At 33.6% G+C, this 18,295-nt stretch overlaps 2 protein-coding genes across 3 annotated transcripts; both read right to left on the bottom strand.

Annotated features, from left to right (window-relative positions):
• Positions 1 to 2,895: 2,895 nt before the first annotated feature.
• On the bottom strand, positions 2,896 to 3,964 carry LOC140867154 (cyclin-dependent kinase inhibitor 6-like). Of its 2 annotated transcripts, none has more exons than XM_073272231.1 (4): positions 3,614 to 3,964; positions 3,476 to 3,528; positions 3,189 to 3,368; positions 2,896 to 3,101 (listed from the first exon to the last, which is right to left on the bottom strand). In XM_073272231.1, exons 1-4 carry the CDS (start codon positions 3,845 to 3,847, stop codon positions 3,032 to 3,034), a joined length of 537 nt encoding a protein of 178 aa, XP_073128332.1. In that variant the 5' UTR covers positions 3,848 to 3,964; the 3' UTR covers positions 2,896 to 3,031. The 2 variants fall into 2 exon arrangements, with proteins under 2 accessions (XP_073128332.1, XP_073128333.1); XM_073272232.1 differs by having other exon boundaries at positions 3,189 to 3,365.
• A 4,565-nt stretch (positions 3,965 to 8,529) lies between these two features.
• LOC140894657 (presequence protease 1, chloroplastic/mitochondrial-like) lies at positions 8,530 to 18,080 on the bottom strand. Its single transcript, XM_073303224.1, has 19 exons — positions 17,746 to 18,080; positions 17,475 to 17,658; positions 16,785 to 16,959; positions 16,567 to 16,699; positions 16,364 to 16,434; positions 16,099 to 16,182; positions 15,087 to 15,177; positions 14,139 to 14,659; positions 13,872 to 14,036; positions 13,576 to 13,794; positions 13,357 to 13,484; positions 11,987 to 12,176; positions 10,968 to 11,051; positions 10,797 to 10,894; positions 10,222 to 10,486; positions 9,973 to 10,135; positions 9,712 to 9,892; positions 9,084 to 9,155; positions 8,530 to 8,903 (listed from the first exon to the last, which is right to left on the bottom strand). Exons 1-19 carry the CDS (start codon positions 18,011 to 18,013, stop codon positions 8,762 to 8,764), a joined length of 3,234 nt encoding a protein of 1,077 aa, XP_073159325.1. The 5' UTR covers positions 18,014 to 18,080; the 3' UTR covers positions 8,530 to 8,761.
• Positions 18,081 to 18,295: the final 215 nt, after the last annotated feature.

Below are 18,295 nucleotides of genomic sequence, written 5' to 3'. Positions count from 1 at the left end.
GTATAAATTATAACAAAAAAAATTACACAATAAAATTTGACAAGATAAAAAGAAAATAGTATATATATAAAAATATATATATTTTTAAAAAATTATAATGTATTAAAAAATAAAAACAAAACAAAAAGTCATAAAGTGTAAAAAAAAATTAAAATATATAAACTAAAAAAAATAAAAATAAACTAGTATATATATAATTTTATACTGATAATTTTTTAGCACTACTACATAATTTTCTTCTTTAAATTATATATATTATTTAAATTTTAGTTTTTTGGACTTTTAGTTTTCATCTTTCTTTTATACCCTCTCAAAATTTTCTTTTTTAAAATTTTTTTAGCTTATTTTTCATTTTTTATTTCATTTTTTGGACTTTTTTTTGGACATCGTTTCTTTTTCTCGTTTGGAAGGAAGACATAATTTGTATTTCATTTTTACTCATTTTTCACATGTTTGATTATTCTTCTTTTTTTTTTCTACTTCTATTTATTTTTTTAAAAAATTACAACAGGAAATGAGAATATTTGAATATAAAACATTCGATTTTTTATCATTTGCATTTCAGTTTTTCTAATTTTTTTGTTACCGAACTTATTTATTTTTGGATTAAAACGTATAATTATTTATTTTTGTTTTCATATTGACATATTTTATTAGTTGATTTATTATTTTAATATATTTTGTAAAAGGATAAATTATAATAAAAAAATTGATACAAAAAAATTGATAATATAAAAAAAACTAAAAAAAATAGACTGTATTAAAAAAAGGTAAAAAAAGAAAACAAAAGGCAAATCAAATCAAATCAAATTCTATATAAAAAAAAATTAAAAAAAAAAAAAAGAAAATAGTGCTGTGGTGTCGTTTTGACACCACAGCACCCCCTACTGTGGCAAGGGCCACAGTAGGGGATCCATTCCCCTAGAAGAGGGGTAGAATCAACGTTGTTAAATAATTTGCAAACTACCAAATTGCTTATTTTTTGTCAAGTTTTTTTTTTTTTTTTTTTACAAAAAAAATTAAGCCATCAGACTTTTTCATATCCTTATAAACTGCTATATATAAGCTTATAAATTAAAAGTAATGTTTGAGATTTTATAAAAAAGTATTTTTGAGTTTTTTTTCACAAAATTACTTTAAAAAATGATTTTGAATTTTTGTTCACAAAATTTTGAATCTCAAGCATTACCTAAGTGAAACACATTAATTTCTCTTACGTCAGTGAGAGAGCAACCATAACAAGTCTCCTTTACGACACATGACGTGGTCGTTTTGTCAGATAAATGTTATATTATAATCAGTTATTGAACCATGAAAATGAAATATTTTTTCTACAGTACTGAAATATCATGCAGTGATGCAGCTAACAAGTAACAAGTTGTCTTGGGGTGGTCCAAATTTTAAAACTAGCTACTTAGTATTTTCCCTTTCAACAATAAGCCATATAAATAAATAAATATACATATAACAAATAATTTATATATATAGACACGCACACACATATATTAAACATTTATAAGAAGAAATTAAATGAAAATATTCCCAAACAAAAACGCTCTTTTCAACCATAAATACTTTACCCACTTCCAACAAATATCATCAATTCTTCCTCACTGACCCAACTCCCTGACAACACCATTTTCCACTACCAAAGAGCTGAAAAAAAGTTGTATTTCAGGCGTTAGTATATCACAGCACACGCGTGTACGTATATATATTGGGAGTTTCGAACTCGAGAGCTTGTCTTATTGGTTAGTTCGAAATAAATAAATAATTTTGATTGGCTTAAATTAATGTGGATCCAGTTAATTAATTAGGAATGTGAGTTTGAATATTATTTAGGCAGTTAACATTGGAAGGTTGGGGCAAATTAATTAAAGAGGTCAAAGGAGTGATGCTCAAATACTTCCAATCTCATGTTCGATCTGGTTGCGGGGCAAGATTTTTAAAGTAAGGAAACAAACCAGAATCAGGACTCTGCAAACTGTCATCAAACAAACAACTACTTTATTATTTTTCATCCTATTTGTAAATTTATGTACGTGCTTTCGACATTTACCCAGAGAGATTAGAGTAGACGATCAAACTGGAGCTCTCACGTACGATCTTACTAAGAAGTTCGATTTTTCTGTAATTTCGGTCATATATATTGATATACATCGTACCTGATACGCTCGCAAATAATTTTGTGCAAATACTTATATGAGGATATTACATTAGGTCATGTCACTTCGACCAAGAAATTTGTTGTAAACATACCAACAAATTTGTTGAATGGTCGATTAAAATTATATATCAATCTAATATCAGCTAATAAGAATTTTGGAGGAAAATAAATTATTTAAAATGTCTAATTAAGAATTTGAACAATATTAAAGGGATAACCTATAAACGTCCCAAAATGCAGTGATATCATGAATGATTATGGGGCGTCTTACAATTTGAGAGTAGTAACTTAAGAATTCATATAATAATGGTCATTTATCAATACATGTAAAGTTCATTGAGTTTTTAGTTGATCTCACATCTATTATAAAATATCCACTCTTGTATCCATGCTTAGAGTACCATAAAGGTTCTTGAAATTTTGCGCGAATCAATAAAGTTGTTGATCGATCTTCATTAATTTTATGCGACCCAGGTTGATGTGAGGGCATTTTGTTTTTACATAAAAATTATTAAATCGTTTAATAAGTTATTTTATAAAACCGATCTCTTATTCAACTCGACTCATTAAATATTTTGAGCTCTTATACCAAAAATACTACTCTTTCATATATTATATAGATTCGGTTCACCATCTCACAGATAAATAATCATGATACCGTCTCATAAAAGACTCGTCCATCCGTTTGTTTTTGTATGCAATCTCCCAAAATTCCAATAAAGTTCGTGGAAAAGAACAATAGAATTAATAGAAGAGATTCTTTACATGATTATAGAAATTATGCATGCTACTGCTGTACACAAAATAGAAAATAATAAAATCAAAGGGAAGGAATCAATTCCTTTTTTGGCAATATATTTGATTTCAAGGGTGTAAAGGAACCCACTCATACTTGCCTTCCAGTGGACAGTCCTTCACTATATCATAGTTATACCTGAAAAGTGAAAACACTCAATCAAATCATCACAACCGCTATAATGAGCCAAGTCACACTGTGTACACGTTAGTTTGGTTAGCTTACTTTTCGGCGAATCGTTTCTGCTCGTACTTCTCCGCCGCCGCGAAGAACTCTTCTATCTCCGCCGCCGAGAAGGAGGCGCTGTTACGGTGAGGACTCGCTGCATGCGGCGTTGATTCCAGTGACGATTGCTCGGAATCTCCACAAATCTCGCTCGTTGGAGTCGATGACTGATCAATTCTACTGAGAACCAAAAATCATTGAAGTAAATCAATAACTGAGTAAAAAAATTCAAATGAAAATTATTGGAACGAATAAAGCATATTAATATGCAAAATTTCGATAACAACCTGAAATTGATGGCCATGGAAATTTCCGTATCCAAGCCCTCGCACTGCAAATCCTGGAAGCTCAAACCTATCAGCTACCAAATAAACATACTCGAGAAACGAACGGAACCGCAAATCCTCGAAATTTCAGGTTCTCACCTCTAGATCCGGCGACACTCCAGCGATCGAATCGTCATCGTCATCCGCGGAGCGGCCGCAGGCCACAGACGCCGCAGAAGACACGGAATTCTCCGGCGATTCCACGTCGCCTCCGTCGACGTATTCACGCTCGGAGCACAGCTTCCTCTTCTTGATGAAATTCAGCAGCATATCATCCTCCTCCGCCGATCCGCCGCTCTCTTCGCTTCTCTTCTTCCGGTAGTATTCCGCCATCTCTCCCTAGCTACCTATACATACATGTATCTGTACAAAAATGTTCGTGTGAGGATAAATATATATATGAGTGTGTGACCTTAAAAGGTTAAAAGCTGGCTTTCTTTTTTGCTCTAGCTTTCAGTACCAGAAATAAAGGGGGAGAGGTAGGGGTAAAATGGGAAATTCTGGGGAAAAAAAAAGATGCTGATTCGATCCAGATTAAATGAACGGGTTAACGTAACATGTGGTCCAGAACCCGTTAACGGTGACAGGCACATGTCCATGCCGTTACTAGAAAGATCGGACCCCACACACACAAAATAAATGTAATTTGGATATTATTTTTTTTTATTTTTGTTGCATTATACTAGCGATCAGTACACACGAATCACCGCAAAATTTTCAAGTGATGGATATCAATAGTTGAAAAAAATTAAACCCTAGATCAAGAGACATGGAATAAGGTTTTTTACGATTACAAAAATGAGTATACATGGCATTTGTATATGCGATGATCAGTACACACGAGTGATCGCAAAATTTTCAAGTGACGGATATCAATAGTCGAAAAAAATTAAACCCTAGATCAAGAGATATGGAATAAGGTTTTTTATGATTACGAAAATGAGTATACTTGGCATTTAATTGAATTTTATAGGCAAAGTAAAAATAAGTAGTATATGGGTCTCTTATTTAATTATATGTAGTTGAATGATATATGTTGTGCATGCATGTGGATACATTTGTATATTCATAATTTGATTAACACTCCTACCTACGTTATTTAAGAGTCATGTGTCAATTCATGATTTAGATTTTTCATATTTAGATATAGCAGGAGTTCTATATATAAATATATACGAGGAATACATTTCCATGCATATTTATCTTATTAGAATCTTTTATTGGTGAAGTTTAATTTATAATTTTACTTTATTCTATCATTTTATTTGTGAATTTTTTTCTGAAATAAATTTTATTTTAATTTTATTGTTAAGGAAATGTTTTAAATATTTTTATCATATATATTATATATTAAGGATATAATATAAGTAGTTACGTTATTTTTGAAATTATATTTTAAATGATTAATTATATTTTAAATTTATACAATTATATATATATAATTTTTATTTTTCATGTATTCTCACGTGCTAGTTATATTTAGAATTTATTAGAATCATTTTTATTGATTTTTCATCCATAATAATACAGTTGCTCGTATCTATGCCTATTTATTAAGCAAGAAAGCCTTAGAGAAATTACATGATCTCTTGGTATGTCACCCAAATTTTGAAATTTCAAATTATTTGAAAAAAAAAGAGTGAAAAATAACTAATATAATCCATTATGTTTTAACTACTCCTTATGGTTAATATTTTAATCCAAAAAAAAAACATTACTTTTTGTTCCCATAAATTTATTAGATTTTTTTTCAAAATTAATTTTAATAAAAAATTAAAATTTTTCGGCACACACAACGAATGTGTGCAAATACGCTAATTTATATTATATTTAAAGGGAAAATTTTGATCTATTTTTAGGATAATATTTTAAGATTGAATCTAAAAGTGGATATTTAATTAACTTCAAATGCAAGGTTAAGTGAAAACATATGAATCTCACATGTATCGATAAATATATACTATTAAATGCATTAAGGCCATATCTTAAGAATAGCTAGGATCTCATAATTAATTCTGAAGTAGGATCAAGTAATAGTTAGTGAAGGATCATGTTTTAAATTGAGCTTAGTCCTTCTCTTGTGCATTGTTTAGTTGTTTTCAATAAATTTTGGCGCCTTAATACCAGCTTGAGAAAAATAAATAAATGTACCCTCTCAATTAATTAATTAACTAATCAAATAGTATGAATATGCTTGAAGTGTTAAGTTTTTTTTTTAGTTGTTTCCACCTTATCATAAGAACCAAAAATGTTCGTATGTAGGATCTGAATACCCTAATTCATTTGATTCATATAGTTAACATACATATTCAGATATAAAACCTCGTAGCTTCAAATACATTGAAGTCGTTGAATCTAGCATATAAAAACGTTGTCCTTATGCTATATTGGAATTTCTCATTTAATTTAAACATAATCTAGAATCAATTTACAGCAGAGAAGATAAACGAGCATTACATTTAGGACCACATGGGGAAATACATTTCCTTTATTTATTAAGTGTTGCCAAATTAAATGACTTGAATGCAAATTTATGGGCGACCCTCATTTAATTTGTCAAGGCACGCCATTTATAATGTGTTAGGAATGTCATTAAAGTAGTCATTAATGAAATTCGAGTTCTTTGATTTCGGAGTATTAAAAATATTTCCATCGGAGCAAATCAAGGTTAATTTGAAAGTCCCCACTCGACATAATAATAGCAAATATAAGCTCATTAATATAATAGGATATTGTATTTTTTTTTTTATCAAAAAAACTCCTACGAGACCATCTCACGTGTCAATTTTTTGAGACTGATATCACATCCGATCCGACCCATGAAAAGACAATGGTTTTACGCAAAAAAATATTATTTGTCAATTGTTACTCCAAATATAGATTGGATTGACACGTCTCATGCATATAGATCAATGAGACTGTATGACATGATACTTACCATTTTTTTTCAAATCAAGATTACACCAATGACGTAATGTGTATTGTTGATGTCGGGTCATGCACGATGCTTTTTGGTATCAGAAATTAAATATTTTAACGAATACACAATTTGTGAAGTGATTGGAATTAAACTAGGCCTAACCACGATTCTAATACTAATTAATCTAGTTTCAATTAGAGGTGAAACCCGAATTGAATCGTTTTAAAATTATCTTGGCTCAGATTCTTGATGGCTTTGATTCCAATTTGAATCGATCTCAATTGGAATTTATTATTTCAAGGTTAAATAATCAGGAAAAAATTTTAAAAAAAATTGATTATAATCCATTATCTAACGATTATATTACCAAATACTATTAATATTTAATTTTTATTGAACATAAAATAGACATTAAATTTAACTCATATAAATTAAGTGATTTAATTATATACATCAAATTTAAATATATGTGGAAGAATTTAAATTATTTATGTATATGGAACAATTTTAAATTTTAAATTAATTTATGATTTTTAATGAAGTGATTCAAGTTCGAACCCTAAGTCCTAATTATGGTTCATCTTATTCAAGAAAAGGTTCCAAGCAACTTCATCCGCAATTGGTGCATGGTTAGTTCTTTTTGAAGCTAACACATTTTGGATATTGCAATATTGAACTAACATCCAAATAAAACAACATATATATCGCTTCCCAAACACAAATACTAGAATCAAATAAGTGATCTTGATTCTTATCTCAATTATAAAATCGATTAATCATTGTAATTAATGATTAAAAAAATAATTCAAATTGTTCTAAAAAATGTGTGAACAATTTTATAGAGAAAGTACAAGTCTCGAGCATGAGAAAAACTACACACACATATATATATATATATATATATATATATCATTAGGTAGTGTTCATAAGCATAGGATTCCATAGAAGGTAGGGTGGGTCCCCAAGAGTTCACAAAATTTGTCCTTTGTATGGTAACCCCCCCTAGAAATAAGGGCTCTTGTCTCTGTCCCATTGCATCCAAAAGTTTGAGCTACACGCTAAATTTAAGTCCCTATTGTGACAGGTCTCTGCAGTCTGCTCTTCATATGTCTCAAAATATGAGCACGCATGAGCTTCTATTTAGTATGTTTCAGAAATTTAGCATGTTTCAGAAATAAAATTGCAAGTGTGATGAAATTAAACAAGTCAGTGTTTGGTATTGCTTATACAAAATATTTTTTAGCTTTTTTTATATATAAAATTCCAAATTTTTGTGAATAAAAAACTCAAAAATACTTTCCATAAGCAATATCAAACACTATCTAAATAATGTAAAAATCAAATCTTGCCCATGCCCAATTCCGAATTTTTTTCTTCTCATATTCTCACGAAAACATGAATATGGAATCTATCCAATGGATTTTTTAATAAAAATTCAATCTATCTACGCAAAACTGAAAGCCAAAACAATGTAAACCAAACTAATTAAAATATCCTTACGAGTTTGAATATCGTTCAATGTCTACGTCTTGCCGTCGCAGGTTTTTACGTCAAACCATCACAAGGATGTGATATATATATATATATATATATGATCTGATTAAATTTGTGAGGCCATTATGATATCGTAGGGTATGGCGCAAGACAAGACGAAGATCGCAAACTTGATTAAAGCGATGATGGAAATTGAAAATTTGGAAAAAATATTCACTATACACTTCACAAGCTATCGAACATGACAACAAACCTAATATGAATAACATCTTGGATTTACTGTCCATACATTTAAAGTTGGTGACCAAAATCGAGGTCGAGGCTCAACGGGTTCGTCTCTGTCCACAACCGTTGAGCCTCAACCTCGATGTGCTTTAGTCATTGGTCAAGCCACGATAGCAGAGCCTAGAATCTATGCACACGCCTCGCGGGCTTTTAATAATTATTATTAGATTATACTTGCAATAGATGGAGCTAATCTAAACCGTAATCGGATCCCTATTAGTTAGCATCATCAGACTGTTGTTTTAGGCTATGGGACGTACCTCAGCTCATGTAGCCTAGAACCAGCGTTAAAAGGCATAAAATACCAGCAAGCTGATGTAACAAGCCATCTTGACAACGATAACTGATACAACTGTATAATATTCACTACAATAACTAAAATAATTTAACCTAGAATACAACTTAATTTGTATGACCAAAGCCCCCCACAAAACCCAAAAAAACCTGTTACAGTATGCGAATTTACTTTATTTGTAAGTGAGATTTGTTCTCCATTTGGATTGAAAAAATTGGATTAAATATGTATCCAGACGTTTGAATCGATAACCTTAGAGTGCCTTCTTCACTTCAAAGAAGTTGGGACGCAACTTGTTTGCAGCATCAACGTCATCTGGAGATGCGACAGCAACCACAACACCTTTGTCCTTGACCGCCTCTATGAAGTGGGCAAACTCCTTGAAGTCATTCAACCTAAGGAAAAGAAAATGAAGTTGGTCGAAAAAGCTTGTCTATGCATTAGGCAGACTGAGGAAATGAAAGAATCGAGAAACTAGACATGAATCACAAAGGAAGGATTTTACAGGTTGTTGAGTTATTGCTACAAAATGTTATCTGCTATGACAGCATTTGCCTACGGTAGAAGATAAGTACCTGGTTGACAAAATTTCTTCTCGTCTCATTTGCCTCTCCTCGTCAGTGACTCCTAATAAGTATCTCATTAAACTGAAGAGCAAAGTGAAATTTTCAATCAAAATTCATGGTCCAGACAGCATATCAAAGACTAAGCACAAGAATTCTGATAAAAACTTGCTTCATACCAATCATGATAATACTACAAACTTACTTCATACCATTCATGATAATACTACAATCAAAACACCAAGGCAACATGGAAGGAAAAAACTAATAGGGGACCACCAGCTTGTCCGAAGGTAAGAGTGAATGTGCGGAAGGAATTATTTGCCAAGATTTCGAGTCCTAATTTGAATACAATGCAGCCCCAATTGCTTGGGCTGGCTTTTTGAAAATTTGATTGGTTGATTGGCCTTTGGAACTATGAAGGATAATGGAGAAAATATTTAAACAATTTGGACAACTTCAAACACATAACAATAAATTTTCCAGAAATTATGATCATGTTAAAGGCCCCGTCTTTTAGTATCAGATTTTCGCAAGGGAATGTATATGTGTGAGTTATTGAAGTTTGGTAAGTCCTCTCTCGAACACCTCTAACAAACAGAAAGTAACGGATCTGAAGGCAATGTACTGATTCACTTACCTGCTGTATCCCTTCGCATCAGGTAGCTGATAGGCATCAACATCTCCAATGGTCCCGATAATTGCCTTAGTGAGTGCATCATCATCCATTTCAAGTTCTTTCAGAAAATTGTAGGTTCCATCATAAACATCAAGAGTCTTCAACAGGTTGGGGTCTCTGTAGGACAAGTATGAAAACACACCTAAAAAGAAAACTTAATGGTTAGGTAGTAGGATAATAGCAATGGTGCAAACTTACAAACAAAGTAACTTAAAATTTCACCTGAGTGAGTGTCAAAATCACAAAATCCTCCATAAGCTCCACCACTAACTCGAACACGGTCCCACAACCACGTGTTGTTTAAGTACTTGGAGATAACATATGCACTGCCTTTAAGTTTATAGCCAGTATCAAAAAGGTTGGCTGCTTTTCCAACATAATTGACCTGCACATACAAACATCTAGGCCGCTAATTAAGTATTCTCAGAACACACAAAGAAAAATTATCAATGAAATATAATATCTACTAACCTGAGTGGGTACCACAATTGCTTCATTTGTGGGGGAGAGTCTAGCACTCAAAGGAATCGAACCAACTGGGGATGTGTTTGGAAGCATATCAAGAAAATTGCTAATATGCTTCTCCGAGTTCTTAAGGTTTTTTCCATCAGCAGTCAAATTTATTAGGCAATCGTTTTTCGAAATCAAGGTTTTGCGTATCTCCTCAAGCGAAGCAGATATTTCTGGCCAGTCTTCATCAACCTTTTTTTCAAGAGCTTGTAAAAATTCCAAATAACTGCAAGAGGCCAATACAACAGTAGTTAGGGGCTTCTGCAACTTCCAGAATATGAACATGTGGTAAATCGTCAAAAAGTTAGGAGTTCACGTTATGGTTTCAAATGCAATAGCGACAGACGAAATGAACCGGCATGAGCACAACCCACTATTTTTAAAAAGCAACATAAAAGGATTAACAGAATAGGATAGCCAGCACAAATTTATTCGCACACAGCCAGTCATAAATGCATCTTATGAATTTTATGATGTGACATGCTTGCCAAATTTCAGACGCTGGGAAATTTAAGAAGCACCACAGCTTGTCTGACCTGAGGCCACCCATTTGTTCAGATATCCAACCAGCAACATTGAGCTTTGCGTCCATTCTTGCAGCCGCAATGCCATGCCCACTGCCTCTTAGACGGTTCTGAAAATCGAGTAATCGAAACCACATAGCCACAGAAAGCAATTAATCAAATTGGGCAGAGTTCAAAGAATACCTCCATTCTAGCTTTGCTTTGAGAAACAAACTGCTTAAAGCGTTTTTGGTCTGTAAGTTGAACATCTTGAAGAACACAGTTGACCTAAAGTTGACAATTAGAATGTAGTCACAAATCATTCTCCCGCAGTTATACAGAAAGTGGAACAAGAAAAAACAAATCATGTTTTCATCCCAAGTACCAACATAATTTGAAATTGAGTATAATGAAAGGGGTATAGAATTAAAATTGAGAACCAAGAGTAGAAGACAAAGCAATAAAATCAAGCGTGCGAAGGGACAACAGCCGTATACGTTAAAAATAAAGTCAAACACGATACACATCAGGTAGCTTGATCAAATATTACAATTTTCTAGGGTTTGCATGCTTCATTTGTGGAAGAATTAGATACACAGCCAAACTCAAAAGGCAAGAGCCATATGCACTCTCTAGAGGATGATAAGAGTAATTTCTGAACACCTTAAAATTGAAAACATAAAAATACTTTGAAATAATAAATGCAAAGAGAAAACAGAAGATACAAGAATCCAAATTTTCATAAAAATTACAACACCCAAACCAAAGAGATGCAAAGATAATTATATAACAGCAAGACAGGTTTGATGTCCAAAAATTGTGCTTGAAGATGAACATTCAACGGAACAAAGAAACAAACTACAAGTTAACCATTCAAAATACTATGTAATGGGACACGTGTAATCAGAGCTCAGATTAAAACAAAGGTGCAATAATTGAAAGGAACTGAAACCTCAATAATTTCTTCTTTTCTACTTTAGATGAAAGGAAATTGTTTGCAGGAGAACATACGAATGAAAAAAGGGCAGATATGGAGAGATGTTATACAATCAAGACTAAATTTAAACAAATAACAATAACAAAAGAGAAAACACATTCCACAGATAAATTGATTATCGTGAGATTTTGTTACGAACTCTTCAACAACAGGACAAACGATGTCTTCGAGGATGTTCAAATATCTGAATATCGTACTAAATGCTGTAAAGAAATCACCAACTTACAAGGTTAAACAAATCTTCGGAACGTTCAGACATAGCTTTGCCTCGGACAATTATATGGCTGCAAGGATCCTTCTTATCCCGCACAGATGATGTGAATGGATACACTGAAATGCCACCAGTTTTTCTTCCAATCAATTGGTTCAGTTGTACGAAATCCATGTCTTTAGTCCCCATCTCAAGCAGTGACTGGCTGTTGACATATTTCGACATCATATTTTAAAAGTTTTTCATGAAACTAACAGCAGGCCAATCCCCTTGAATGAAAAATATGGTGAAAGTCGTCGTGCAAGTATGCATGCATATAAAAAACAAGTGTTTGTGATAATACACGAATGCATGTAAAAATACAAGTGTGTGTGATAATACTCCAACCAATCAGATTGTCCATAGCCTCAAACCATGGTTACAGAAATAACAGTTGAGTAGTTGACAAGAAAAACAAGACTTGAAACACGCAGAGTTGAAATCTAGCAAATTAGCAATAATATATGGAATAGAAGAATATACTTCCAAGAGCAAAGCATGCGGAACTAACAAAAAATGGAAAAAAAATTATCCATTCATACACAGTAATGCTACTCAAGACTTGTGTGCTTTAAGATGCAGAGAAGACTCGAGTCAAGCCATAAAGAAAAGCATGCATAGAATTAGATGGGAGGTAAAAAGAGTGGGCTAATTGGCTATGAGAATTCTTAATATAGAAATAGAATATAAATTTCGGTCAGCTGTATATAACATGGAATGAGGCTCCAGGAACATCGATGATTTTATAAATCATAAAATTGAAAAAGAACTTAAAGATGAGAAAACTGTGTATTATTCCTAACAATTGCCAAATGTTTTTGGACAGGCCCCTAATGATCAGATGGTACACGTGAACCTGGAATGATAACTCTAGGTGATTTTGGAGATATTAAGACAATGGATACAGCAAACTCAGTTAACAGTTAAGCTCATGGTCCGAATGTGTGCATGCCTACTGTTAACTGAGTTTGCTGTATCCATTGTCTTAATATCTCCAAAATCACCTAGAGTTATCATTCATGGTCCGAATGTGTGCGTGCCTACTGGTAACTGATTTTGCTGTATCCATTGTCTTAATATCTCCAAAATCACCTAGAGTTATCATTACTGGTAGGCCAATGTGCGTGCATATGAGTGTCTAACAAAAGGAGGAACAGAGGTGAATGGAAGTACTGGTCTATGCCAATAAATTTTAATTGCCAGTTTTGAGGGTATCCATGGATGGTTATCATAATGCAGGTACAACTGGGAAAGGAAGCTGGGAGCGTTGATAATGCAGATTTTAGAAATATGTATTATAAATATATGTGGTTGTTGAACAGTTCGAGAAGTAATTGAGATCTCACCAGAATAGTGGTACCAAAGGAAGAAGCTCTTGCTTCAAAGAGCTCATATTGAAAACAACTTCAGCATATAGAACATCATTAGTGAAGAGATCATGCTGCAACACTTTTATCCCATTAATATCACCAACCTGCAATAACAAGGAAATTACTGTATCTCAGAATTTAAAAATACGAACTTTATATGAAGGAAAAAATTTAGTATTGTCATAATCTCGTCACCTCAGTAGGAATGTGCATAGGATTTTTAGGAATGTCTTGCAAAGAAAGGCTAGGTACACATTTCAGAGCTTCCGGTGGGTCAGGAGTCTCCTGTTTCAACTTAAGTTCATGTGTTGCACGTGCCAATTCAGCAAGATCCTCGGGTGTCATGCTAGTTTTCACCTTTTCCAGATTTTCTTTCTCAATTGCTTCATCACGGGAAGCCTTCTCTGGGTCAGGCTGTTTATTACATGAATTAACACACAAAACAGCCACATTGCATTGTATCCAACAAACATCAGTAGGTGAAAAATTACCTGCATTTCAATAGTTGCAAGATGCGGGTTATTTAAAATTAACTTTTCTATCAAGGGAGCGAAGACAGCTTTGGAGCCTTCCTTGGCTATTCTAGCTTTTAATGCCTTCAAAGGTTCTTGATATTTCAATGGCTCAAATGGATCCATATCATAAATCCATTTCCCCTATCACAGAAGAAGTTCCGAAAAGAATACTTAGATTTGATGGAAGGGGATATAAGAGGATCCACGTCAGTGAAATTTCAATAAAAAGATAGCATTGCTTACAACGGAACGAAGCATCAGTGCTAAGCCACGAGGAAATGATCCGGTATTGTTTTCTCTGAGAGAAAACTCAATTGTATTCATTGATGCTTCCACTGCATCAGAATCAAAGCCTTCGTCTGCGAGTTTTTTTAGTGTACTCATGATTAGTTCTTCTACTTTTTGAATGTCATCTTCTGATACACCTTTTAATCCTATACTAAACTGAGGTTGAAGAAGCTCATCTTGAACCCCACCACCAACAATAGCTTCTCCTAGACCACTCTCTAATAAAATTTTTCTCAGAGGAGAAGCAGGAGTTCCCATCATTAAATGATCAAGAAAACCCACAGCCAATTCAGTTTCCAAGTCCAAAGGCGTCTCAGAGAGTAGCCAATTAAGGCACACCATATGCTTCTTTTTCGAGTCAACAGCTTCGGCGGCAGGATATTTCTCAACAACCCTAATGGGTTCTGAGAACAGTTTCTGCGAATCAATTTTTGACTCCTCTGGAGCTGAATTTGCTTCAAACATATCCAGGTATTCTGTACGCAAAAAATGAAAGAAGAGCACAAAGCATAAAAATTATAACTTAAGCAGCAAATCATTAAAAGTTTAAGGCATGGAACAATTTAGATAAATCCCCAAATAGCTTAGAAAATACATCTATTCACTAACCAACTGATTGATAGAATGACCTTCAATCCCAAGATTTCGAAAGTAAAGACTTTCAATGAAGATTCAAAGGATATAGGAAAATGCACATAGACAAATGCATAACAGCACATGCATAGAGAAATCACCAAAGCCGAGCCAGATATGAGAAAAGATCTCAGAGCAAAATATTAACACAAAACCCTGGCAAGTTCTCCCACTCTTTTACAAGTTGGTGAATGGTGATATATTCTCTTGGAAATTTGAAATTGTATAAAGGAACACATCAATATAGGAAAATAAAAATAAACTGCACACCGCTTAAAATTCGTAGGCGTTCAGTAGGATCATCGTCTCCATAAAACCAAATCCTAGCATTGCTGGGATGGTAATATTTACGGTGGAACTCCTGCAGATAAAACAAATTAGAAACTTCACGTTGATGACACATGATGCAAAACTTCAGATAATTGAATACGAGATATAGATATGGTGTATATTAAAAGAAAGCGAGTAACTTCACTCATTATTCCATAATACATTGGAAGGGGTGAAATTATGATTCTTAAATAACAAAAACTAGTGAATTAGCACAAGTTTGCCACAATAAGGGGAAAAGGCATCTAAAACCTATGCACATTTGAGTATATGATTTAGTTATCATAAAAAATCAGTAATAAAGGATAATAAACGTGCATGTCATGCTACATTACATATCAAGCGAACTATTTCATCAAGTTAATGTAGGACAAAAGAAAGCGATAACACATATTATTACAGAGCTAATTAGTAAACTTGTGTGCATCTATCTTCACATGGGTACAATTGTGCTGATGTCTGCACACAATCTATGAATACAAAGCCACATCCCCAGACTATCTTTCTTAAATAAAACTATGAGTTATATCACAACAATGCTACATGGTGTCTATACTTTTTTCATATCAAGACACTGTCCGAGGAATTTCCAATTCAGAAATAGACTTTGGGCCTGGTGCAGGAATCTCTTGCGATAGAAAATTTTCTTACAAAAAAACTTGTTCATGTTTTCATGAGGATTTTAGATCTCGTTACAACTTCAAATCCATAAAAACAATTGCATGGTGAAAATAAAAGCTTAGGTATGCTCGATGCTGTTGAGGTGATGATTCTAATTATTTGTATATTCCATTTTATAAAGCATTGAACAAACAAATTAATTCAGTAAATATGAATGACAGGGGAAACACAGCCAAAGAAGCATCATCTGAACAAGCCATACGAGAAAAGAAAGTACAAAAAATAATGAGCGATTGAGGCATTGAGCGCACAAGACACTTGACCAACCAACCTTGAATTCCTCAAAAGTAAGTTTTGGAATGACTTGTGGATCGCCACCACTATCAACTCCATATGTATTGTCAGGAAAAAGTGCCTACAAAAGTGTATTATAGCAATTAACACACTCACAACTTCCTTGATGTACAGAAAAAAAAAATTGTAAAGCAAAACAGAAGCATATACTTTTAAATATTTGAAAAAACACTCATACATAAGCTATGGTCATACAGTACACAGAATTCTACACAAATCAATCCACACGACATTAAGCTTGCCTGTTGGGAAGCACGGCCCAGTATGCTGTCTGGCTGAGAATAGACACCTTTCATCTCATTGAAAACTACACCTGGAATAGAACAATTATCAACAACAGAGAGATCGTAGGCCTATATAGAAAGATAATCTACACACAGATCCGGGTACATTAGGTGCTGTCACTTGAACAAAGATGATAAAATGATTTGCTGTAACCACCAACCTTTATAAGTTATGTCTTCTGAGGGGTCATTCAGTTCATAATGCCAGCCTTCCTGTTGAAATGTCTTTATGTCATTCACACACTTGGGGAAAAAGACCGCATCTAAGTATACGTCGACCAAGTTATAGAAGTCCTGTGTTAAAACAGCAGCCATATGTTAGTTTAAGCAAAAATTAGAGAGAACTTCCCAAATTTTCAATAGAATCTAACTAAAAGACCTTTGTGTTTGTTGAAGCAACAGGATAGCAAGTCCTATCTGGGTAAGTAAAAGCATTCAAAAAGGTGTGCAAGCTCCCTTTCAACAACTCGACAAAAGGTTCTTTCAACGGATACTTCCTTGAACCACACAGCACACTGTGTTCCAAAATGTGAGGGATTCCTGTCGAATCTTTTCTGGAATAACAAATTGGCATTCAGAAACTATTCAAATCACCTTAGAAAAGAAATTTGGGCAGGTGACAACTATAACACAAACAAGGAAAGCTAACTTTATAGGTGTTATAATTGCTGTAACTTAAAAAAAGAATCGAGATACAATACCAATACTGCAAGAAGGTGAGATTTAAATACAAATCAATCTCCGTCCAAATTCGAATTTTGCAACCGATTTAAGAGTACATTTTATGAATAAGCAGATAAAAAACGATTCATCATGTAACAACAAACTACCTAGATAAAGTTCGAATCTTTTCACTTTAACTACTTCTCAGAAAGCAACTTTCAAAAATCTTTCCGATTCAATTTAGCACGTGTTTACAAAAACACACCTTTGCTGAGAATCTCACCACATGCTCCAAATAGGAAAAACCCGAGTTGCATATAAAATATCAATAGCGTCATTATAATGAAAACAAGTTATAAAAAGAACCGAGATTAAATTGTTATCAGTGATAGGCGGAAACACTTACGGAGGGGTCCGGAAAACAATGCCAAAAACTTTATTTTCATCCTCGTTGGATACAGACATAATCTCGGCCCCAGTCTTCTTGTGCTTATACAACACGGCTCTTGACTTACACTCCTCGATAAACTCCTCCGACACCTTCTCAAAACCAAGCTTCTCCGCCACGGAATCATCAGCTCCCAAAGCCTCTGAAGACTCAAACACGAATAAAACGAGTCAAAACAACAATCAAATTCAACTAAAATCCTCAAACAACAAACACACCAACTTACAACCTGGAGCTGACTGAGGATTTGAGGTTGCAACTGCTTGAACTGAGAAATTAGAGAAGTGTTTCTTCAAATGAAGAGACGGGAGAGAGGCGGCGGAGACAAGTCCGACATGGCGGCGGAAGAGCGAGCTACGGCCAGTGTTGGGGATCAAACGGTGCCTTTTCGGGAGACGAGAGAGGCGGTGAGTGGAGCGGGAGAAGAATCTCGCTGATACGAGCACGGAGGAAGAAGATGAAGAGGAAATTGTGCGTAGCAGCGTAGCTTTCTCCATTGCGACAACCAAAATGAGCAAAGATAATATCTTTCAAACATATATATGCATAGCGTGGTTTCTTGGAGAGAAATTTATATGGGCAAATTGAAAATAAATCCCCAATAAAAATATAAATTTTGTAACATAAATTTTGTAATTAGTCCCTAGAACCTAAAGTTTTTTTCTGCAATCCATGATACATCACATTCTTTGTTTTAACTCCCGTTTCACATTTTCTTTATTTTTCCATTAAATTTTATTCTACTCATCTCTCATTGGCCATAGCGCTTACTCTCTTTT

The sequence above is a fragment of the Henckelia pumila genome, chromosome 4, assembly GCF_033568475.1.
Source record: "Henckelia pumila isolate YLH828 chromosome 4, ASM3356847v2, whole genome shotgun sequence".
Taxonomy (NCBI): Eukaryota; Viridiplantae; Streptophyta; class Magnoliopsida; order Lamiales; family Gesneriaceae; genus Henckelia; species Henckelia pumila.
The sequence above is the reverse complement of the archived record's forward strand: the minus strand, read 5'-3'. Positions and strand labels throughout refer to the sequence as shown.

What these genes read in the sequence shown, in the direction of transcription:
- LOC140867154 (XM_073272231.1), bottom strand. Translation starts at nt 3,847, where the DNA reads ATGGCGGAATACTACCGGAAGAAGAGAAGCGAAGAGAGCGGCGGATCG. An exon ending in GAGTGTCGCCGGATCTAGAG is followed by an intron (nt 3,529 to 3,613) that starts GTGAGAACCTGA and finishes TTGAGCTTCCAG; the next exon opens with GATTTGCAGTGCGAGGGCTT. An exon ending in CAGAAACGATTCGCCGAAAA is followed by an intron (nt 3,102 to 3,188) that starts GTAAGCTAACCA and finishes TTCACTTTTCAG; the next exon opens with GTATAACTATGATATAGTGA.
- LOC140894657 (XM_073303224.1), bottom strand. Translation starts at nt 18,013, where the DNA reads ATGGAGAAAGCTACGCTGCTACGCACAATTTCCTCTTCATCTTCTTCC. An exon ending in TTGCAACTATTGAAATGCAG is followed by an intron (nt 13,795 to 13,871) that starts GTAATTTTTCAC and finishes TGTAATAAACAG; the next exon opens with CCTGACCCAGAGAAGGCTTC. An exon ending in CCTTTGGTACCACTATTCTG is followed by an intron (nt 12,177 to 13,356) that starts GTGAGATCTCAA and finishes ATATGTCAACAG; the next exon opens with CCAGTCACTGCTTGAGATGG.